This window comes from Ammospiza caudacuta, chromosome Z, assembly GCF_027887145.1.
Source record: "Ammospiza caudacuta isolate bAmmCau1 chromosome Z, bAmmCau1.pri, whole genome shotgun sequence".
NCBI classification, from domain to species: Eukaryota; Metazoa; Chordata; class Aves; order Passeriformes; family Passerellidae; genus Ammospiza; species Ammospiza caudacuta.
Window position 1 is genome coordinate 39,658,952 of NC_080632.1, and position 23,458 is coordinate 39,682,409.

The following is a 23,458-nucleotide window of genomic DNA, read 5'->3' on the forward strand; positions in this document are numbered from 1 at the left end:
ATTTCCAGACTAGTGGTGTGGTGTCTGGTTGAGTGAATCGTCGAGAAGAGTAGAGGGTTTTAAAGCAGTTGAACTTTGTGAGTACTGGCATCTCTAGAATTACCAAGCATTGAGAAGGAGTTAGGGAGCGCTGAGAAATTCAAGGGCCCTTACTTTCCAATTGCAATGCCTTTATTGGCCAGTGTCTGTGTCTTGGGACAAATTGATGTTCTTCAACTCTTGTGTCCATTGTTGTCTTGAAAGAGAATATTTTTGAGAGATACTGAAGGGTGATTGGAGTGAAAACCCTGGGCAGAACAGATTGATTCCATGTGTATGAGTAATAATTACACAGAGAACATGGAACCATTTTTTGTGAAAGACCAGCTGGCAGTGGAAATGAACCACAGATTCTAGGAGCATTGCATAGTGCACAAACTGTCTTTTGCTATGAATTTAGATTGTGTTGCAGAATTGTACCCACTGTTTTTAAATTTATATCAGGATATGATTCATTATTGGTCATTTGCGTGTTAAAATAGTATTTTCTTTTAGATATCAGACTTTAAAACAGTCCCATAGAAGTCTACAGATCTTCTGAAGATGCTACTTAGTGCCTCTCCTTCCTAACATCTATATGTTGACTACAAAATGTGTAATCAGTCCTTCCAGTTTTCTTCACTAAAGCAGAGAAGTGAAATATTGACTCTTCAAAGGCAGCTTCAAATGTTATGTTTTTCTAGGATAAGATTTTTGCTTTCTGTGTTCTTCTGAAAATCTGATTCAGTTTTAAGAATAACTCGTTTCTCTGGGGAAATGATAAAAAAAAAAAAAAAGTAAAATGAGTTAGCTATTATCTAAAATGAATTATTATCCTTCTGAAACTACTTACCGAGGCCTCTCTAGAGTCCTCTACAGGAATTTAAAATATTATGTGTTTTTCTTTGTTCTGGTTGTCTTTGGGTTTCAAGTGCAAAAGCTGGAATCTGTGCCTAGATGTAACCAAACAGTTCTATATTTTTAAAAAATATTTTGTATTTCCCACAAGATTTGTTGTTCATTTAAGTGAAAACAAACTTAAGAAATAATTCTAGAATTGGTAGAATAGGATTTAAGGAATTTTTTCATTTCTGTGACTTAATCTTAACATGAACAAACTAAATGAACAAAATTGTTTGGTAATAATCCCTGAAATAAAATGTGACTGCTTGGCACTTAGTAGTTTCATTGGAATACAAAAAGAAATATAAACCATCTTTTGCTCTTAATATTCTAGTATGAGCTAGATTTTTCTTTTAACTGAAGAAAAAAAAACCAGAATAATATATGGCATTAGTTAATCTGAAAAGCTTGAAATGACTGTTAATATCTGTGGAGTGATTATAGCATTCACTGCTCAGAAAGAAACTGAGGCTTGTTTTTCAGTTTTTAAGTACCACATATGTCTTCATCACATTTAAATTTTGGAATTTGCATGCAGATGTGATCATTATGCTGTTTTGAGTCTGAGCGCAAGTATCTCACATGCATAGTCATATTGCAGATGTTACCTCTATATCATTTCTTCTTTCAAAATTGCATGTTAAAATTCTTCTGGGAGTTTTACCCACAGTCTTTTACCCAGTATATTCCAGTAGGTTGACACACTCCCACCAGATTTTGAGTGAACTTAGCTGTCCCTTTCCATATGAAAAGTGTCCTACAAAATGCAGAAAGCAGTGAGTCATCATAATTGTTTTCTGTACCTACATCTTGCAAAGCATTACACACTCAAACGTCTCTTAACTTCAGAGATGGGAGTTTCGTCATATATGATAGGCTCAGAATTGGAAAAGTAGATTGTCACGCTCAGGAATAGTATTGTTACCACCAAGTCTTATTTACTGTAGTACTTATTTACTTCCTGGTATTTAATGCTGCAAGTAGAGTGTTTATCTGATATGATAAAGCAATACCAGAGCTGGGACAGCTATCATATTGGAGATAAAGCAATCCATCCACACCATGACTTCATAACCTGCAATAAAATCTTCCTAAATTTTATCTCCCTCTGGTGTTAGGGCAGGCAGTGCACGGACTGACTTCAGACCCTTCACTGGAGCTCTCTGGCATAAAGTGTGTGCAGCACTGTAGCTGAATGGGAGATGTGCTGCAGCTCTGCCTTACAGACACCGTGGCTCTAGGCAGCTAACCTCAGCTTGGAGCACCAGCGATTTTAAACGAATTTAACAATGGGAGGGGAACAAGGAGTTAATTTTGCGGCTAAAATGAAAGGAGTACTTTAAATTCTTATCTTTGCTTTTGGGAGATTGACAAATAGTTACAACTCTCTGGGGGTGTGGTTTTGAACAGAAGACTAAACACTGGCTGAAAGACTCCTCTGCTGAAAGAAAATTGGGAGAAAAAGGAAAAAGAAAAATGGTTTTAAAAGGTACTTGTCTCTAGAGTAAAAATACCAGGAAGATCAGAGCTTAAAACTCAGTAAGTATCTTCTGAGCGTTCATTTCCATAGACTTAAGGAAATAAACACAGCTTGTTACACTACTGGTAGACAAATATATAGAAAGGCAAATATACAGAAAGGTGGAACCGTACTATAGCAACATAAATTTATGTGCAGATGGAACAACAGAAATCACTTAGAATGCTAAGGATACTGTAAAATAAAATCCAATATAAAATAAATGTCTCTGTTCAACACTGCCAATAATACTAACAAAGTGCTATTCAGTTTCTAGATCATTCTGTGGGATGTCCTGATTTTGCCTGCAATACACATGCTAAATATGAATTCGAGGTTTTATAGCATCTATTCTTTTTCTTGCTTCTTCTCTTGATAATTAGTATTACATACACATCAAGAGAACAGAAAATATATGTGGTATATTGTAATAATTATTAAACAAACATCTCATACTTCCTGAGAGTGTAGTTGTTCCCTTACTTCTCTGCAACCTCCAGCTGTGAGCTTTCAGTCATATAACCTCTAAATAGTAGGCCGATCAACATGTAGCTGCTAGAACAAGCGGTGGTGGTAATTGGTAATTTTACTATTTAGCTAGTGCTCAGTACTTTGCTCTAGTGCTAGAAGCTCAGTGCTCTTTGCCTCAGGATCCTGTTGTGATCTACCAGGAATGTTGATAAAATAACATGGAACTTTTAATCAATTATTGCATGTGTGTATGTTAGTCCACCTGCATTGCCAAAATAGCAACTTGGAAATTTCTTTTTGCTTTTATCTTCGTTTTCTAGTAAATAATTTTCAGTGTTGCAGTTTACATAAAAAAGACTACCTGTGCAGGCGCTAAGAAGTTTGATGGCTTTGGTAAGGGCAAATGCTAAGTGGCTTCCTTGTTCTTCCCATGATATAAGAAAATAATAATCTATTTCTCTGCAATGCTGTGTTTGCTAAGCATAAGATTTATTCCTACTATCGTGATAAAATGACATATTCTTGATGATGCATGTCTAAATTCTCATGTTACTCAGTGTAAAATCTAAACAGCACTTTATGAGTCTCAGGCAGACAAGTGAAATGCTTGCAAGTTGGCTTCAGTTACAGAGAGTGTAATACTTGTTGCATGTGTGGGAAAATTCATAAGTGAACTGGTTTGCTTTAGAGTAGGAAGAAAAAAGCAGATGCAATAACTTATGAAATGAAATGGCAATGAGTTTAGAAAGTGTGACAGTTGTTTTGGCAACATCCCTAAGTGTGTAAATAGTTCCATTACAGTCAGTTTCCTCAATGAGACTACCCAATATCTTTGAGTTAGACAGATTATGTAATGAAAGACTTTCAAAGCCATTGCAAGACAGTCAAGAAATAATTTTCTGCATATGATTATTTTGAACAGAATACCTAGATTTAGGAAATACGGAGGATTTTTCCATAATTTATACAATCGTATCATGTTACAGAATGTTGAAAGTAGATTTTGAATTATCTTCTTCAATATGCACTAGTTTGAATATTACTAAATACTGTAGAAAACAAGGAATTAATTATGATTTTTTAAAAAATCTACGGATTTTATGGAGCTATAAAAATTAAACTGTACCTATTTTTCATTATAATGAAACACTTTGCAAAATCATGGTTCATAAATAATATTTATTTAATTTTTTTTACCTTTATTGGGAAGAAATTTTACCCTACAGTGAAAAAGATAGGAAAGAATAAGATCTCAGGAACCCTCTGACATACTCAGAAGAAATCATGTAATTTACACTGTTACACACTGGCCTTGCAGATGTTGTGCACCAGTTAATTTAGCCTTACGACATGTTTCCCTGATGGAAATACACTTTTACCTGTCTCAGAATTATTATAAAAACAGACCCCAAAATTGCAGGTGATGTATCCTAACTTCTAAACCCTTGGTAGTTTCTGATCTCCTATAAAAAGTTTGAATCAGAAGGCAATAACTCACAGCTCACAGTTGGTTATATTTTTGGTTTTCATGTAGAATAAGATATTTTCTAAGGAATTTTTATCTCCTTTTCTGGAATAAAATACTTTGTCCAAATTCAAGCACAGCATAAGAGTGCTATGTGTGGTAGTCATTAATTGTTTTAGGAGCATTTTCAGACTTTTATTTGTGAGAAAGATGTTTCTGTGAAGCTTCTTTAAAACTGGTAGAAACATTTAAGTATGTTTGTTGTCAGTTTTTGAAGGCCTCAGCAGGACCTTATCTTGTAAAAGCATTGTTTTGTTTTTCTTTTGAGTAATTAACTCAGTAATAGAAGCTCACATAGTCGTACTTCCTGTCTGAGCTGCAAAGCATGATCAGCAGCACACATGAAGATTTGTGAGATACTTGCTGATAATTTCCAAGATCTTTCAGACTTTTTAGTGTAGAGGGAGATTTTCAGTGTGTTCAGGAAAGACCTTTTTCATGTTTCTGCGGTTGTTATCTCCGTGGTGTTGACTTTTGTGGAAAGCCAGCTGCTAAATGCCAAAGAGTTAGAGAATTAGAAAATGTTGGCCTAACTGTTGATAATGTGAGAAAATGTTGATAATAGAGAAGCCTAAACATTTTAGGATCAAAATACAAGAGATTGTTTTTTCTCAAAGTTCTTGCTGGTGTTCTTTGAAGTTTTTACTTGGTTTTTTGAGGACAGCAAGATATTAGGGTGTGGCTTTGGAGATAAAAGTGTTAATGGACATTCAGCTGCAATAGGTTATGAAGGCTTAAATGAGTCATATTAAAGGTTAAAAATCAGAAAGGATGAATTTTGGGATACATCAGAATAAAAAGTTTAGACAAAACTTTTCCAGAAGCACAACATTTAAAGAAAGGACAGACACACAAAAAGCTACCTATATATTAGCAAAGTACTTTCCTCGTTTGCCAAAGGAGCTGGAAGTTACAGAAAAAGCAAAACCAACTAACTCTTCTTTTTAAAACCCCTGTTACATTCCATTTAATGGAACAGCTTGCATTGCATCACTTAAAGTGATACATACTCAAATGTTCAAAGTAGAATGCCATCATGAAAAAGAGCAGAAAGTTATTTAGCACGCACAGGTTGATTTTTGAGTCTTCTTCAGGTACAAAAAAGTCTTGGAATACTGAAATACATTTGCGTGGTCTGAGATTTATTGCTGTGTAGTTGTTAAGTGGTATAAATTATTTCTCAATTACGGTAACATCTGACCTGTTCCCAGTTGCCTCTAAAGAGTACGTATCAAGGTCTTCATGCCTACCTCTCCAGCCTACAGGAAAAACAGTTCAGTCTCTTTTCTCTAAAAGACATAAGTTTTATATTGTTGTAAAATGGGTGACAGATGTTACTGTTAATAAATCCAAAGAGAAACAGTTCTATTATTGAAGGCATATGTAACCCTGGCCCTCTCAGTCAATTGCTTGCATTACTTCTGAGCGCAGGGCCTTCCACTGACTTTTAATTCACCACTGGACACATGCACATCTTCTGTTATCAAGCATTCTGTTTTCTTCACTGGTACCTTCTTCATGAAACTTACCAGATGCTAAGTCTGTTGACGAAGCTGGTGTGGAGGCTTTCTGTGGTTACACTGGTTTTGATGTACTTGACATACACAATGCTATGCTAAGCTTACTCTGTCACACTGTGTCTGCTCAAAGGCAGGAGCTGGCTCTCCACAGCTGTTTGACTTCATTAACTATTTGTCACAAAACAGTTTGTGATGGATTTGCAAGTAACTGACAACACATGAAAATTTCTTCTATTCTTTCTCTGTTTCTCGTCCTCTACCTGCCCTGCCTGACATGATGGCTCTCACCCTTCTGGCAGTCACACTGCAATTCAAACACTGTCCCAGACTGCAGTCACTGCAGTCCATGACTTCCAGCTATGTTGAACAGCTGGTTTTTTTGTGTACATGCCAGTGAAGTATTCCACCGAAACTGAAGCATCACTGTTTTTTGTTAAATAATTATCATTTTCATTTGCAGAAATTTCTTCTAAAAAATAACAGAACAAACCAAAGCAAAATCAACTGGAAGCCACCAAGGCTCGTAATTTAAAAATATCACGAATGATTGATGGTCTTTGATTAGATGGATAGAAGTTAGTGAAAAAATTAAACAGAATCTGTGAAAACAAAAAGCTTGCCTATACTATATATAAAATGAGTATTATTTGCTATGAAAACTATTAAAAATATTATGGAACACATTTTATTTGTAATTTAAATATATCCACTCAGACTCTAGACTAAAAAAATTCAATTTACACTGCCTATTTTGGACTTTAATTTGCCAACTTTTTTAGAGTTAGCACTAAATTATTATTTAAATAATTATTTAAAATAATGAAAAAGTAGTTAAAAATAATTATGATGTGCTTAGAGGTGTGAACCTTGATCTCAGCCTATAAAAGAGTTTTTTTAAAAATAATGCTTTTTTACATCATATATTCCTATGCCCAGCCAAGATCTTATTTCAAATTAATGACAATATAAATTGTGTTGGAATTAGTCAAGCAAGTTGTAGCAATAGTTATAGCAAAACTGAGTAAATCTGGTGTTGTTCTGTGTTCAACATCTTATGAATGAATTCCCACATCACTCTTCATTTACAGTTCCATGAGAAATATTAGCTGTTGTTTCTAGACAAATGTTAAAGTGCCATGTTTAAAGTAATCTTTCTCCCTCAGCATTCCAGAGAGCCTGCTTGAGTATGCTCCATTCAGCTCACAGTATTTCACAATACCTCTTTCAAGGCCATGTGAATATTATTGTGAAAAATGTGTTGGAGGAGCATAGGACAGGAGCAAGCTCCCAGCAGATGAGAGTGAGTGCTGCCTTGCATCACCTCTGCAAGCTGAAGGCAGGGCCTCTGCCGTGCTTCAGAGCATGCTGGGGTGTTGAGCATTTTCTTTCACACAATAATTCATAGTACAGACATTATCTATCATTTCTAATAGCAGCACTCACTATTATACCTTGAAACATGTTCAATCACAGACTGTTCCCACTTACTTCATCTTAGGGCAGCAGCAAAATTTCAGGTAGGACTCAAAGTCGCAGGCCACAGTTCTAAACATTGGGTTTGGGTGACAAAATGAACCTTTGATGTTATGAATCTTGAGTCTTTATGGGATGAAAACCTTGAAATGTTGACTGCCTTAGCCGTAGGTGTATTATGAAGTGTTAATGTCAAGTTCTGTGTGACTCCATGCTCATTAGAGGTTTTTTGTGATCAGTGGTTATTCAGTTTGTCACAGGACTGTGAAAAGCTGAATTTTAAGCAGTGTATGTCCTCTGCTAGAGAGAAAGCCCTTCAGTATCCTTCTAACCAGAAACCAATGGTGTTTTCCCCGTCTTTGGAGTGTTATTCTTTAGACAAAGAACTTACTTTAAGTGGTGAAACTCGCCCCAAACAAAAAAGCAATTCATATCTACTCCCTTCTCTGCTTTTTCCTACACTTTTTCTTCTCTGCTGTCAGATCCCTGTAAGGAGATAGGCATCTTCTCGGTATCTGCAAAAAGGAATGTTGCCATAAGTGATGACACACACAAATAGTGAGAGGGATTCCTCCCTCATATTCAGGCATATGAAGAGTGAAGTCTAGAGCACACCCACTACCAAGCAATCAGAGAATAACTTCACCATCTAGTTATAAAGGAACTACTTCCTTCCTTCTGTTAAAGGTTCATACAGTTTCAAAGATGCCATGTGTTTTAACTTATACCAGAACTTTGTATTCTGTCTTTTGCTTATATATATTGGGAGTACATGATAAAAGGCATTGTTTTGTGTCTTACATATTCCAGTGATTTCTTAATTGATAAATACATGTTGATAGTGGTAGAAAGACTTAAGGCAAGCAAAGAAAGGATAAAAATGGGAGGCGACTGTGTCTATTGCTTTTTTACAGTCACCTATCTGTAATCATGCAAGCATTATGAATGTTGTAAGCATGATCTTCAGACCACTGAAGATGAATGCAGCATTGGATATAGAAAAATGGTTCATATTTTGTATAAGTAGCATTAGTACAACACTGAATAGTACTGAATTTGAAGGGGTATCTTCTTTGGCTGCATTTTTCCAAAGTTCAGTTTCTGTTCTGATAACATATCTCTTCTTTCCCTGTCACTTCAGCAGTAATAGGACTTCTGTTGTTTGATGGGGGTTTTTTAATACTTACATTTGCTGGTTATTGAAATGATGCAGTAACATTCAAATTGCTACGTCTGTACAGGTGCATTGTTGTGCTGGGCACCAGAAAATCAGTTGAAATGCATAGACACTACCTTACTGTTTAATTCTGAACCAAAATGGCTTTTAGCATCCTGAATGAAATATCCTTTGTTAAAACTTAAGGAATACAGTTTCATAACCCTTATTCCTCATTTCTTTCTTTTAGGGAGCTAAACAGTAGGAGAATCTATCTAACCACCATCTATCTCCTCTTTTGGAGCATCTATCTAACCACTTATCAAATTGAAAATATCGCCTTTCTCTTTCTAAAATGTACAAGTTTAATGCTGAAGTAGAAATGCAGAAAATAATGTTGTTCTCCTTTAGAAACAATATTTCAACAAAGTTAATGGTTTTGACAAGTTGCTTTGTCAGGTTCTGCAGCTGTGGCATTAATGCAGTTAGTACAGTTTATTGTTGACAGTTTGGGTTACAGAGTACATAGGCTGCATTAAAAAGCATTCAGGAAGATTATGGCATTGAGGAAACAATTCCTTGAAAGCAGTGTAACATCAGTAACAGAAATGGCCATGACAAGGAAGGAAGGAGAGGCAGACTGTATGGTCTGAGAACTCCTTTGACAGACTGCTCTTCTTTCTTTCTTACTTCTTTCTCTCTTGCTCTTTTGATCACAAGAAAACAAGATGCTCCTACTCCATTCTCAAACTGAGATGTTAGAACTTGATTGTGATGATTTACTGCTTTGCACTTATTCGTTTTTATTGCTTTATACTGAATGAGTACAAGTTAACTACTTATAGAAACTGTCATGTATTTGCTAGTTTAAATATTTTAACATTGAGCACTAATGAGTAGAAGGGAGTGGAAGAAAAGGAAAAGAATGTTTTTGTGTGTTCTGAACCAGTCAGTATATTCAAGCTACTAACATGAAAAGTGTGCTATGGTGTACATATGAGCCTACTGCTCATCTTATTATTTACCTCACCATAAAGCTGTGTGTCAGTGAGAACGTAAAGTGTAAAACAAGAACTGCCTACATTGCACTGTTTTCAGCTTTATTTTTCAAATAAAAGTAAAGAGAATGTAAAAGCACAAGTATTAGTGTGTTAAAATTATTGACTGGATAGAGAAAGCATGCTTTTTTGTTTTTCTGATCTTGATTCTTGGCAAGCCCCAGTTTAACCCCGATTTAACCCCGATTTAGTGTAATCTAAATCCTAACCCTGTCTGGAAACTAAGCCTTAAATTAGAAACAGTAATCATGAAAATTCATGTTGCCGCCCTTAGCAGTCCTCTTGTCTTTTATTCACCAGTGCAAAATAGACTTTCCTAAATATATGATAGCCTGCTCTTAAACGACCACATTCTCTGCCTTTGTTTCATTACCTCAGACTCTGAGTCCTCTCCTTGTGTTAGATACATCTGGTAGTGATGCTTGGATTCCCTTTTTTTTTTTTTGAGACACCGCTTTTTGTATTTCTTATTACATTCCAAATGAACAGAACAGACATCCAAATTTGGGCATATTGATGTTCAGATGATATGCTCTGCTGTAAGCTATGACACGCCCATGTAGAGATCTGAAAATAAAGCCTTACTTTGAGGCTTGTGTTTTCATATGAATGATGAATCCACAAATGTTAATTCTTGTTGTTCAGATATCATGTCATTGTTAAAGCAGATTGGGAGGTATTTCATTGTTCATTTGAGACAGGTCATTTTGGGGAAAGCTTGCATTGTGCAGTCTAATTTTGCAGATTTTGAGAACTGGTGAAAGGTGCAAATTCCTTTTTCTTTATTAGAAGATATCTAATTTCAAAGGCTCAGTGCACTCATTTGTTAAAACAGAGAACTTATTTAAAGCTAAATGCTAATAACAATGAATGTTAACTGACTTAATGCAATGTGAAATTGCTGGTTCAACATTCATACAAATGATAATTCAGTCTAAGTGGCTCTGTGTTCTGTTATATAGACATTACTTTGCAATTTGCAGGGTAATTGCATACAGAGCTACTAAACAAATTTGTTTTCTTTTGTATCAAAATGTGCTTTGCACATCTCTTCAGTATATGAAGATACTTTGAAATGCATGGGGTTTGATGGGATGGTATGGACAGCTGTTCTTATGCTGAATTTTTACTGATCATCTTATCAATGTCTAATTCACTTTCCTCATGTGCTAAAATAGTGTGAAATTAAAAAGAACTCCCAACCAATACCAAGATCTATTATTCTAGTGTAGACATTACCCTGCTTTACTGATGTACAACACCAGTAAGTATCCATCTGTATATAGCAAATTTGAACAAAGGATCCCACAAAATAATTTATTGTGTGTTCATAATTGCTTCTATTTTCCAAAATTTGCCTTGTATAGTGTTTCAGTACAAATAATGTTTATTAACTGACACTTCTCTGATGCTTTATGTATTTTAAATCCAATTTAATTTTTATGTATAATTAGAATTGGCTCTGGTTTTATTTTTTAATTCCTTTATATCCATGGTTCTTCAATAATAGTACAGAATACCAACTTCACTGCAAAATGGTGATTTTAGTTCCTCCCCTAGTCTCTTTGATTTTACTGTTCTCAATCCTGCATTCAGTTCAGAAGGAAGAAGAATGATTTTGAATAATATGGTCATGATGTCAAAACAGTTCAAATTATATGCTGCTGCCATCTGGAATAGTGAAAATAAAAGCTTTATTTACACTGTTCTTTGAAATAATAAACTTTATTGTGGCAGTTTATCTTCAGCATCTATAATGTATTCTGGGAATGCTCCATGTGTGCCTTTTTATTCTGTGAACTGCAGAATGACTAAAATTTGCCTGTGGCAAACCTATCAGGGAATCCTGAAATAGATTCACTTCCTTTTCTTTCTGAATAGAGTAGAGAACCACCTTCCATTTGCACAATAAGAATAACTGGTTTACATAACCAAAATTTTTAGGAGGCACAGTCAAGTACTGTGAGTATGTATTTTAGCTAGGCAGATACACAGATTTAACTACAGGTTAATATTCTGTTCTACATATGAATATGAGTTCCAGTTTCATATTCTGAAACATGGATGTTTCGGTGGTGAAAATAGTTAAGGTGAAATTAAATACTTAACAAACATACTAGCCAGTTTTCTTGACAATGTCTGGTCTTAAGTTCTGATGCTATTACTGTGCCTTTATAGTTCATAATCCAAAACCAAAGTCATAGCAATTTGCTTTGGATATCCATATCGTAGTAATATCATCATATTGTACTGTAACTCAGAAGACTATTCACACTATTCAGTCCTTCTTTTTAAATCATGATTGTGATTGCCAGAGTGATTCAGTAAGGTAGCTGTGCAAAATTTAAGACTTCAAGACTCAATCTGTTTCTAAAAGGTAACACTCTTCTTGCTGGTAGCAGGGCCTATGCATGGTCTGAAAGTTACCTTTTACAGAAAACATAGTAAAAATGTTAAGAAGCTGAGGCACAAATCCTAGCTAAATATGGCTGTCTTCCTTTTTCTTTAGCTGTGTTGTATATTAGACATGCAGGTTTTACCACAAAGCGTCAAAGCCATTGTAATGAAATCCTTTTCTTTCTTTGAGTCCAGCTTCTGCATACAGTCTTACAGTACATCTGCATAGCTTGGGAAGTTCCATTCCTGAAATTTTATTTTAGGAAATTTTAGAAATTTATTTTAATTTATTTATTTTAGAAATTTAATTACGTCACTAAAAAAAAAACCTAAAAAAGAGATTGTACCTTTTTTTTGTTAAGATTAGAGGAAACAGAGTTAAGCAATGAGCAGAACAGAGTTTATAATATATAGTTGTGGCGCAGCTATGATTTTTTCTATCATTACCACTTAAAGATAAGTATGCTTTCTTTTTTTGATAGAACATAATTTTAAATTGTGGCTATTTTCAAGATACCACTTCATCAAAGTTACTGTTCACACAAAAACACTGAATTTGAGCCTCTAAATGCTGTTGCATTTATGAGGGCAAGCTCACCTCTAGGACAAATGAAGCAACAAGTAAAATAATGTATTTTATATTTGTTTAAGGTATACTTATATTGAAATCTGAATGTAAAGGGTAATGTGCTTTTTCCAATCAAGCTTCTTGTAAGGGAAGCAATTACTAAACTGGCAGCAGGGACATTGTTAACAGAACATAGAATCATAAAATGGGCTGTGTTGGAAGGTATTTTAAAGGTCATCTATTTCCAAACCCTCTAGAATGCACAGGGACACCTTCCACTAGATCAGATTGCTCAGAGCCCTATCCAACCTGACCTTGAACAATTCCTTGCCTTGTTCAATTCCAGCTTCACCTAGGCATTCCTGACCTCATCCCTTCACAACCATACTTCATATCTCTACTCTTCTTAGGTCACCACCCATCCTAGCTCTAACTGCTTGTCCATTTGCTTCTTTCCTTTCACTCTGACCAGCAGTTCCCTACTCAGCCCTGCTGTTCCCTTGCCTTCCTTGCCCAGTTTCTTGCTGCTGGGGTTTGCCAGCTCTTGCACGTGGTGGAAGACTTCCTTAAAGATCTGCCAGCTCAGTTCCACTCCCTTGTCCCTGAGGGAAGTCTCCCAGTGGATCTCACTGGCTATCTCCTTGAAGAGCTGGAAGTCTGCTTTCCTAAAGTTCAGGGGCCTAACTTTGTTCCTCACCTGGCCCATAGCCCTCAGGACTGCAAACTCCAGCAATGTGTGGCCACTGCAGCCCAGACTCCTTCCAACGCTGATGTTCACATCAGCTCACTTCCATTGGTGCCCTTCAGATCCAGGATTGTATCCCCTCTGGAAGGGCTGCTGTCTATTCCTCTGCTCCAGAAAGTATCCCTCATGCTTTCCAAGAGTCTCCTGGCTTGCCTGCAGCTTGCTGCGCTGCTTTCCCAGCAGATTTTGGGATGGTTGAAATGCCCCAGCAGGACAAGAGCCTGTGAGGATGATGCCTCCTGTAGCTGGAGCAAGAAGGCTTCATCAGTAGGGTCCCTTTGATCAGGGGTCTGCACTTAAAACCATCCACAAAGTTCCCTTTGTTGCTTTGGTCCCTGATCCTTAGCCACAGGCATTTGCCCTGCTCGTGGCTGCTCTTCAGAGACAGCTCTTCACACTCAGTCTGCCTCCTGATGTAGAGGGCCACCCCTCTGCCTCTCTCTTCCCTCACCTCTCTCTTCTGGAGAGCCTGTAGCCGTCAGTAGTCACACTCCAGTCACATCCCACCAGGTTTCAGTAATGGCAAGAAGGTGACAACTTTCTGGCAGCTCAGTGGTTTCCAGCTTCTGTTTGTTGTCCATTTTGTGTGCCTTGGGTGAGCAATGTCAAACTGATTGAATGTACAGAGATTTGAGAAATACGAAGAGCCATGATCCAAAGCAAGGCAAGGTCATTTTGTTGCATTCTCTCTTATGGGCTTATCTGGTAATCTCTCTCTGTAATTGTTTTCTACATTGTTCAGATCATACGCTGACAAATAACTTCTGTGAAGTCATGCAGCAATTGGAAATTATACTAGTGCTATACTAAATGCATTCTTTTAATGCCAATAATGAAATTCAGCACCTTTAAGACAAATAACAGATTCAAAGTATGTGGCCTATTTCTAAATCACTTGTATCTGTCATCCTAAACAAAATACGTATTACATGTGTAAGTCACTAAACCCCAAGGATAGAAAAATCTGACCTTTAATGGCCTCTAAAAATGACAGTACCAAATGGCTTTGAGAAGGTCAAGTCTGATTTAAATTGTTGATGAATTGGAAACTAATTGTCTGGAACTGAATTTTACATGGGAAGAGCAGAATATACTGTAGTTTAGAACCTAGTGAGTATATTAATGATCAGTAAAAAATATTTTTCCTGGCCACCTCACGTAAAATTATAGCGATACCAATATATAAAAAATTTGTAATAGTTACTTTCCTCTTACTGTGGCTGAGATGCAGTTGTACAATGATTTGATGCTCAGCTTTGTTTCCTAGAGTGTTTGGTGATCTGTCATACTTGGTATCACTAATGTGTAAAGACAGTTGTACAAATTATGAATAAACTTATAGGACAAAAAGTAAATAACATCCTAAAAATGAAATCCACTGTGATAAGCCTTCCAATTAGAAATTTCATTATTTCCCTTGTCCATTTGATGTTGTATATCTGGGTTTATTGCCAGATACCTGAAAGCCAGGTTGGATACCAGCCACAACTGTCAAAAATATAACAGTTCTGGGTATTTGAATGTTCGATTTTGATGTTTCTCATGAAAATTTCATGAAGAGCATTCATTCAAAGAGATTGTATGCATAAGGCAGATGGATGGAATTTAATTGCCCTTATTAAAAATAAGAAAGGGAGGCTCTTTACTACTTCATCCTATTAACATTCAAGATAGATTATCTTTGTTGTACACTTAGGTATTTGCAAAAGGGACTCTAGGGTTTTTTGTATAAGCCAAGTAGGAAAGGTAAGGTCATAAAAATCCTGTTCTGTGTCCCAAGTCAAATCTTGTCAGCTAATACCAAAGCAAGGGCTTTTATAAGCAGATATGAAACATACCTTTCTTTGGGAAGAGCCTATGGCTGGTGAATGATTTGGCATTTATCAACTGATTGGTAGAAATCCTTGTTCTGAAGAGTCATGAAAGCTTTCTGGAGAGTTTTGTTCACAGTACCAAGGCCCTGGAATTGTTGGTGAATTGGGTCAAGATTATTTCTCCTCTGTTCTTCCAGTTGCAGGTGTTAGCATTGAAAGAAACAGATGGACCCACATGATTCCATGACGAGTGTCATCACCAAAATGTTGATTTCTTTGATAATGGGATGGCCTATATATGTGGCACCAGCTTGCTGACTGAAGGCAGGATTCAGCTCTCTCCAAGGGGGAAGGGATTCTTTGGTGAAGGGCTAGCAGGCTTATTGATAGGCGTTTAAATTAGATATGAGGGGAGGGAGATATCATCAGGTTTAATAGTGATAAAGTGTGGGACTTGCCATCCCACACATACTAGCTAGATTGCTGAGCCAGAAAGAGTCTGGAGAGGGTATGCAGGTCAGCAGCAGAGCACCAAGACAGTCCAGCCACACCAGACAGAAAGTCAGCGTCATTGGGGAGCAACTTAAAACCCCTTTGTGCTAACACACGCAGCATGGGTGGTACTAGAGATGTGTGGATGCCTGCAGGTCTATGACTTTAATTGGCATCATGGAAACACAGGGACCTCTCTTATGACTAGAGTGTTGGGATGAAAGAATGCAGCCACTACACATCATATTTGAAAACTTGTGGCAGTCCGGTGATGTTCCCACCAACAGGAAAGGGGAAAACATGACCCCACTTTTTAAAAGGGAGATAAGGAAGACCAGAGAATTACAGGCCAGGCAGTCTCACATCAGTGCTTGTAGAGGTCATGGAACAGATCCTCCTGGAAAATATGCTAAGAGACACTGAAAATAATTAGGTGATTGTTGACAGCCAACATGGCTTCACTAAAGTCAAATCATGCCTGACAAATTTGGGGGCCTTCTAGGATTGCGTTACAGCAGTGTTGAACAAGGAAGGGCAGCAGAAATCATGTGCATGGATTTGTGTGGAGCATGTGACACTCTTCCAAATACCATCCTTGTCTCTAAACTGGAGAAGCAGGAATTTTGACAGGTGGAACTCTTGGTGGATAAAAAATTGGCTGGATGGTGGCTCCTAGAATTGCAGTCAGCAGCTCAATGTCTAGTTAGACACTAGTGTCAGCTGAAAATCCTCAGGGATTCATATTGGGCCCAGTGCTACTTGCACCTTTGTCAGCAACATGGGCAGTGGGATTGAGTGCTCCCTTAGCAAATATGCCAGTGACACCACGCTGTGTGATGGGGTCACCCCAGTGAAGGACATGGATTGACCTTAACAGGCTTGAGACGTGGAACCTGAGGAAGTGCAGCAAGGCTGAGTGAAAGGTTCTGTACCTGTGTTGGGGTCATTCCAAATAATAATAGAGACTTAGTGGAAAACAAATTGAGGCTTATCCTGGGAAGAAAGACAGGATATTTGTGGATGAAAAGTTTGATATGACCCTGCAATGTATACTCGTTGCTCAGAAAGCCAATCTTATCCTGGACTGCATCAGAGGCATGTCTAGGAGGTGAGGGGATATACTTATACCTTTCTATTCTTTTGTTGTGAGACTCCCACCTGGAGTACTGTGTCCAGGTCTGGAGCCTCCAACAGAAGAAAGACTTTGATTAGTTAGAATGAGTCCATTAGATAGCCACAAGTTGATGAGAGGTCTGAAATACCTCTTCTACAAAGAAGAGCTGAGAGAGTTGGGGCTGTTCAGCCGAGAAAGGATAAAGCTCTGGTGGCCTCGTTGTGCTTTCCAGTACCTAAAGGGGCAGTACAAGAAGGCTGGAGAGGAGCTTTTCAAAAGGGATAGGAAATTTTCCCTAAGCTGAAGGAGAGTAGGTTTTGATTAGATCTTAAGAAGAAAAGCTTTACTCTGAGGATGGTGAGGCACTGAAATAGGTTGCTCAGACAGGTTGTGGATCCCCCATCTCTGAAGGTGTACAAGACCAGGTTGGATGTATCTCTGAGTAATTTGGTCTAGTGGAAGAGATTTCTGTCCATCGCAGAGGAGTTGAATGTAGATTTTGTTTAAGGTCCTAAATCATTCTGTTATTCTGTGGTTATCTATGTGCACTTGTATTGCAAGCAGTTAAGTAGCTCATGAGCAACATCATACCCCAGGAACTACAAAGATCTGTAGGCTGTGTTTGCTGTACATATTTTCAGAAAAGTCAGAAGACTTACCTGATATCTTTGAAAATGTGGCACTTCTTAACTAAAGAGAGTTAATGTTGAACAATTTCTCCTGTTAGTTTTATCCCCTAATCAATTGCATGTCAGTAATGATTAGTTAAGACGTTAAATAAAATGTGGCTTATAGTGAGTGTTTATCCTCTTTGGTTATTTTTGATTTTAGTTTTTGAATGGAATTATTATTTTTCAGTAAAAATATTTTTGCCATTGCAGTGGAAATGAGTAGCATGATTTTTTATTTCAAACAGGTTATTTTAGCTATGCAAACTTGATTTCTGAGAATTTTCCTGATCCTACCGGGCTTTCAGTGTTACTTGCTAGCAGGTGTCACATTATGAAGGCCAATTACTCTTGTGCAATATTTTTTAATATTTCAGTATTAACCACACTAGCATGAGGATTTGGGGCTGTATCTGAGTATTTTAATAGACCCTGTTGTATCTATTCAATATCATTGCGAGTTTCGTGCCACTTTAACTTTGCTGTCCGCACAGCTGCAATGTTTAGAATTTCTCGGTGTTTTGCAGTCCTATAAGGCATTCATCTTTGCAGCACTCCCCTGTAGCAGTAAAGCACTATCAAGTCCATCTGTAGGATGGACAATCAAAGCACAGGGGCAATAGATGTTAAACAACAGCAGATAAGTAATAATGATAGAAGCAAGAAACATAACCTATGTCTTCTGAGTTAGCGGCCAGATCTTACACTGCACAGTGATCCTTCCTTGTGTACTTCTCTGGTATAAAGAGGAGTTTTCCTTAAGGTTGGTAGATCTGATAATGGTAACTTGATATTTCATGTAAAATAGTAGGGCCTCTTGCAAGAAGGGCAACATCAGTGTTGTGTGGTACCTCATTATGGGTCCAGTGATTGCCTGCTAACTAGTGTATTTCGTATGATTTTATAATAATAAAGATTATAGACATTTTTAATTAACTTTTTCTTTTGAATCAGCATTTTGATCAATTGTTTGTTGTTTATAAATAATTAGGTGATCACTAAATGTTAAGCAGGATGATTCGGGCTTTCATGCAGCACTGTACATCTGAAATTAAATCCCTCAATTTATAAATTTCTTTTTCAGAGGATCAAATTCCTCGAGGTTTTCCAACCATTGATATGGGCCCACAGCTGAAGGTGGTTGAACGAACTCGTACAGCTACCATGTTGTGTGCAGCCAGTGGCAATCCTGATCCTGAAATAACTTGGTTCAAAGATTTCTTACCTGTTGACACAAGCAACAACAATGGCCGCATCAAGCAGCTACGCTCAGGTAAGGTCTTGTTTCCACCAACGCCCAGAGTTGTTCTCTCTCACTTTTTCTTTCTTTTCTTTCTCTTCCTTTTTTAAAAATATTTTATTTATAGGTAATAATTTCTCTTTCCCCTCTCCTTTTCTGTGTTACTGAGTGTGTTGTCCATGTCTGTGATGTTGTCATAGCTTTCTATAGAGTCTGTCTCTATGTGTTTTGCAGCTTCTGTTTACTCCACATTGCTCACTGCTGTGACTGTATTTTTTGATAATTTTTTTCTTTACTGCTTTCTGCAGTACTTGATGGATCCATTTTCTCCTCTTTCTTTCTTCTTTCCTTTTAATTTTTTTTAACAAATTTATTTCAACATTGGACTTCATTCAGAAATTGCAAGGAGTACCAATGGTTATATTCATCAAAACCAAAACCTGCATTAGACACTTCAATTAAAATCTAAAATGTGTTTATTGCTGTCTTTTCCACATTTGACTTCACCAAAGATTAGCCAGTTTGGACACATCTTCTTTCCTCTCACAAATACATAAAACACAGTACTTCTTCCCATGCAGATTTATACCTGAAAAAAAAAAAAAAAGGGAAATGAAATCTTTGGGAAATCTATGGAACAAACTTGGGGGTTTTTTGCTGGCTGAGCATTTTTCCAACACATTTAGCCACAGTAGTGTGCGTCCACGCTAAAGCTTTATGAATCCTATATTTTCTGGATCTACAGAAGTCTGCTTTTGGTGTAGATTCCAGCTTTTGCTGCTCTTTCTCTCTCTTTGCCCCTTGCACCTTCCTAGCAGTTCTCTTTACTCTCCTCCTGCCTTAGTTTATTCTTTTGCTCTCTTTAGATTAAAAACAAAACAAAACAAAACCAGAAACAGACAAACAAATCTCTAAATTTATCGAGTTTAATGCTTATCCCAAAATAAGATCAGATCATTGATCACTGGGATATAATGAGCTTTTTTCTTCAACAATTGTAGTAGTTATCGTTGTAGAATCTAAGTTGTTTAATCACGTGTCTTCCCAGAATTCTCAGCTTTTGACCTGTCCTGTGATGTTAAATCGTCTTGTTAACCTACTTTTTGCTTGTTGTCAGCAGAACTGTGTAAATTAACCTTCTGTTAATGTAAATTAAGATTTTTTTTCACATGTGACATAGATGATTTAGTATATAAAGCTTTAACTGAAAACTTTGTACCAAATTATAAGGAATATAATAATATTTTTATGCTGTCTTTCTTCTCTCCGTATTTAAATCTCCAGAATCTATTGGTAAGTGCTTAGTTCTGAAGCGCACTTCACCCCCACTAATTTCCATATTCAGAATATTATGATTATGATTATGATAATTATTATATGATTAGTATTATTATTCTTAAAATGCATGGCATGCATTTTACTAACAGTCAGTGTAGTCACCAGACCCCTATAGTGGCGCACACGCACACCTCCACAGAAATGTTGTCTTATCAGTCATAGCAACACCTAAAAGAAACAGTACACATGTATCACAAAGATCTAGAACAGTAAATGCCATAATCCAGCCTAAACTGCAGTGTTTGTTTTGAGATAGACTTCAGTATATCCTCTTTTTATATATATATAGATCTATATATATATATATTTAAATAGAATTTCCAATATTTTCCTAAAATATGTCATAAGTACAGTTTTGTAAAGTTTCCTTTAAGTATTTGAGGCATATTTGATACATTTCTAACCCTATATAACCGAACGTCTAAGAACTCAGATGCTACTCTGAGAATGGCAGTGCAGCCAATTATAGCCTTTTTGCCCTTTGTGGTACAATGCAATTTGCTTTTATAACCTGATAATACTATCTAATATATTCCTGTTTTAACAGTATAGTAATTCAAGTTTCTCTTAAGACCTTATTTAATTCTGTAAATCTAATTTGATTCTTCTTCCAAAGCCCTAGCCTCCTTCTTCTCGTACTAATGCTTCTTCTTTCTAATCTTATTTGCATTCATATTATCCACCCAGGTGGTACACCAATAAGAGGTAAGAGTGCTGAACTAACGTTCACAGAATGATCTTACTCATTCTTTCTGTCCTTTCATCACTCTCATCTTTGTCCTGTTTTTGGTTTTGTTTTGTTTTGTTTTCCATAAGGAAAAAACAAAATAAAATAAAAACCATGGAAATGTCCATCATCTGATTTTCTTTTTCCTTTGTCCTCCTGTTTGGTTATGATCAGTGACTCTCATATTGTGACCTTTCTTTCTTCACGTTGCCTTTTCCTTTCCCCTTTTCATTTGTTCATTTAAAAAAAAAAAAAAAAAAAAAAAAAAAAAAAAGTGATATGCTTCAAAGAAAGCATATCCAGGTCTCCTGGCCATAGCCCAGTCACAGCGTACCATTTGTCCCTCTTTTTTCTTTTTCTTTTTCTTCTTCTTCTTCTCTTTTTTCTACTTCTTCTTTTTCTTCTTTTTTCTTTTTCTTCTTTTTTTTTCTTCTTTTTTTCCTTCCTCTTTTTTTTTTTTTGTCCAACTGGAGCAAAAAAAGATCATTTTTTTTTCTTCCTTAGCTGTTCTTTTCCTGGACCAAAGCCAAGATGGTCTGGAGAACAGTAGCAGACATGCAGAAGACAACATGGACTATCTTCTTTTTGTCTTATCTTTCATAAAAGGTTTTTGGTTTTGTTCTTCTTCAATCCTTTTTTTTTCTTTAACTTCATAAAATTGAAAATTATGTATCCCCTCCCTAAAGAATTACAGAAGTGGTTTTTTTTCCTTTTATTGTGGTTTTGCCTTTTTTTTTTTTTTTTTTTTTTTTTTGGTTGTTGTAGTTTTCTTTTTTTTGGAATTCTCTCACCTCTGGATTTTTGGATCTTCTAATCTACAGGCTTTGGAAATGAAAGGTTACTGACTCATTATTCTTGGTGGTATGTGGTATTGTTGGTTTTTGATTCTCTAGCAAAACTGTTTACTTCTTTTGTAATTCTTGTTTTATATTTTTCTTGGGTTTTGTGACACCACACTGCTAATCCCACTTGTGGATTTTGATGGGTGTCTCAGGAGGGGCCCTCCTATGGTCCTCAGCAGTGGTTGGTTGGTTCTTCCTTGTTGGCGTAGACCATGCTTTTGAAACTTTTTTGTCTTCTAATTCAACTGCTCTTTGTTTTTCAGCAAACGTACTTTAAGATTGTAAGTTGCGGAAAACGGTCTTTCTTTTCTTATCAATCTGCATGTCTTAAAGGAGTTTTATTTCTTTAAAATAATATTTTGATAATTGTAAATGACTAATACAATTTCTTTTTTTTCACTTCAAGCAGCCTTTTTGTTCTTGCTGCGCATTTTTGGCTTTCTTCAGCAGAAGATTTCTTGAAGTCTGTCCTGCTTTTTTATGAGTACCACCTTTTGTGCTACTTTTGTTACTAGATTGAAACAATTAAATAAAAAATAAAAAACTATAATGACCCAACTATTTAATCTCTATTGTTTTATTAAAAGCCATTCTTCCTTGAAGCAGTCTCACCCATCTTCATTTAATGGCTTAGGAAATAGTATTGTTTAGACAGGGTTTTGTTGTGTTTTTTTTTGCCAAATGCTGATTGTTTTCCTGTGCTAGCACTGATGATGTGAAAAAAATAATCTCTGTTTTTTTCATTGCATCATTTTCTGTCTGTGCACCTTAGCAAGAAAATGAATCGACGTTGAGTGGACCTTCGCATACAAGCTTTTCATATTGTTGAGAGGTGTATTATTATGGATGTAAAAAGCCTTCTCTGACCCTCTTTTTGGCAATGTATTTTATATTCATACAGGTGCCCTCCAAATTGAACTGAGTGAAGAATCTGACCAAGGCAAATATGAGTGTGTTGCAACCAACAGTGCGGGTACACGCTATTCTGCCCCTGCCAATCTATATGTCAGAGGTAGGAATGACATAACCCTGGCATCCACTGTTCATGCAGGTTCAGGGCTAAGATACTCTCAGGATCTGTACAGTAACCACTGTAATGACCAAAATGCCATGGTAAATGTGCCAATTGTAAAGCTAATTTTAAACTGTGGAGGAAAGGCTTGGGGTTTATTTTGTTCTTTTAAAGCACTCTTGAGTCCAGTCTATCCTGTGGGTTAAGGTTTGTAAGTATATTTATATTTTTGCATTTTAACTTTATTTTTTTTCCTGCATTAAGTTAAATTGTGCTTTGCATTTATTTTCTTGTATTTGTTTTGTTTTATTTTGCATTTCTTTTCAAACTACTGAAGTGACTGCTCTGTGTGCCACTAATCAGCTGAGTGTAACCCCGGGGCATTGAGGTGTATGCCTACCTGACCTCTGCTGTCTAACTGCAAAGGAAAGACTTCTAACATTATAACTTTATGTATGCAGAGCACAACTGTATTTTCTTCTTTTCTCTTTCTTCTTAATATATATGTATGTGTATATATTTTTTTTTAGTGTAGACTTGTAAGTGAAGTGTAGTCCTTTAGAATGATAAGGGTCAATTGGCTATATTATTTTAAGAAATTGCCTTTGTGTATGACAGGTATCACTAATAATAAAACCATTATCTTCTTCTGTATGGTGGTAAAAATGGTTATTAACATATTGAATTTTCTTTTTGATTCATCTAGAAAGAAGGGCTTTGTTTCAGGCAGTATTTCCTACGTCTGATTGATGTAGAGTTCTGTAAAACAAAGCCTATTACATACATACATACATATGTGTGTATATATATATGTGTGTGTGTGTGTGTGTCTATTATATAAGGGGATGGGCGGGGGAA

The 23,458-nt window shown here is 36.4% G+C and overlaps 1 protein-coding gene across 1 annotated transcript in view; it reads left to right on the forward strand.

The window, feature by feature from the left end:
- Nucleotides 1-23,458, forward strand: part of PTPRD (protein tyrosine phosphatase receptor type D) — a 354,698-nt gene that overhangs the window by 198,227 nt on the left and 133,013 nt on the right. Inside the window, exons 5-8 of the mRNA XM_058823656.1 lie at nt 18,526-18,714; nt 19,966-19,974; nt 20,707-20,724; nt 22,490-22,600. Coding sequence (XP_058679639.1) covers nt 18,526-18,714; nt 19,966-19,974; nt 20,707-20,724; nt 22,490-22,600 — 327 coding nt within the window. The remainder of the gene's footprint in view (nt 1-18,525; nt 18,715-19,965; nt 19,975-20,706; nt 20,725-22,489; nt 22,601-23,458) is intronic.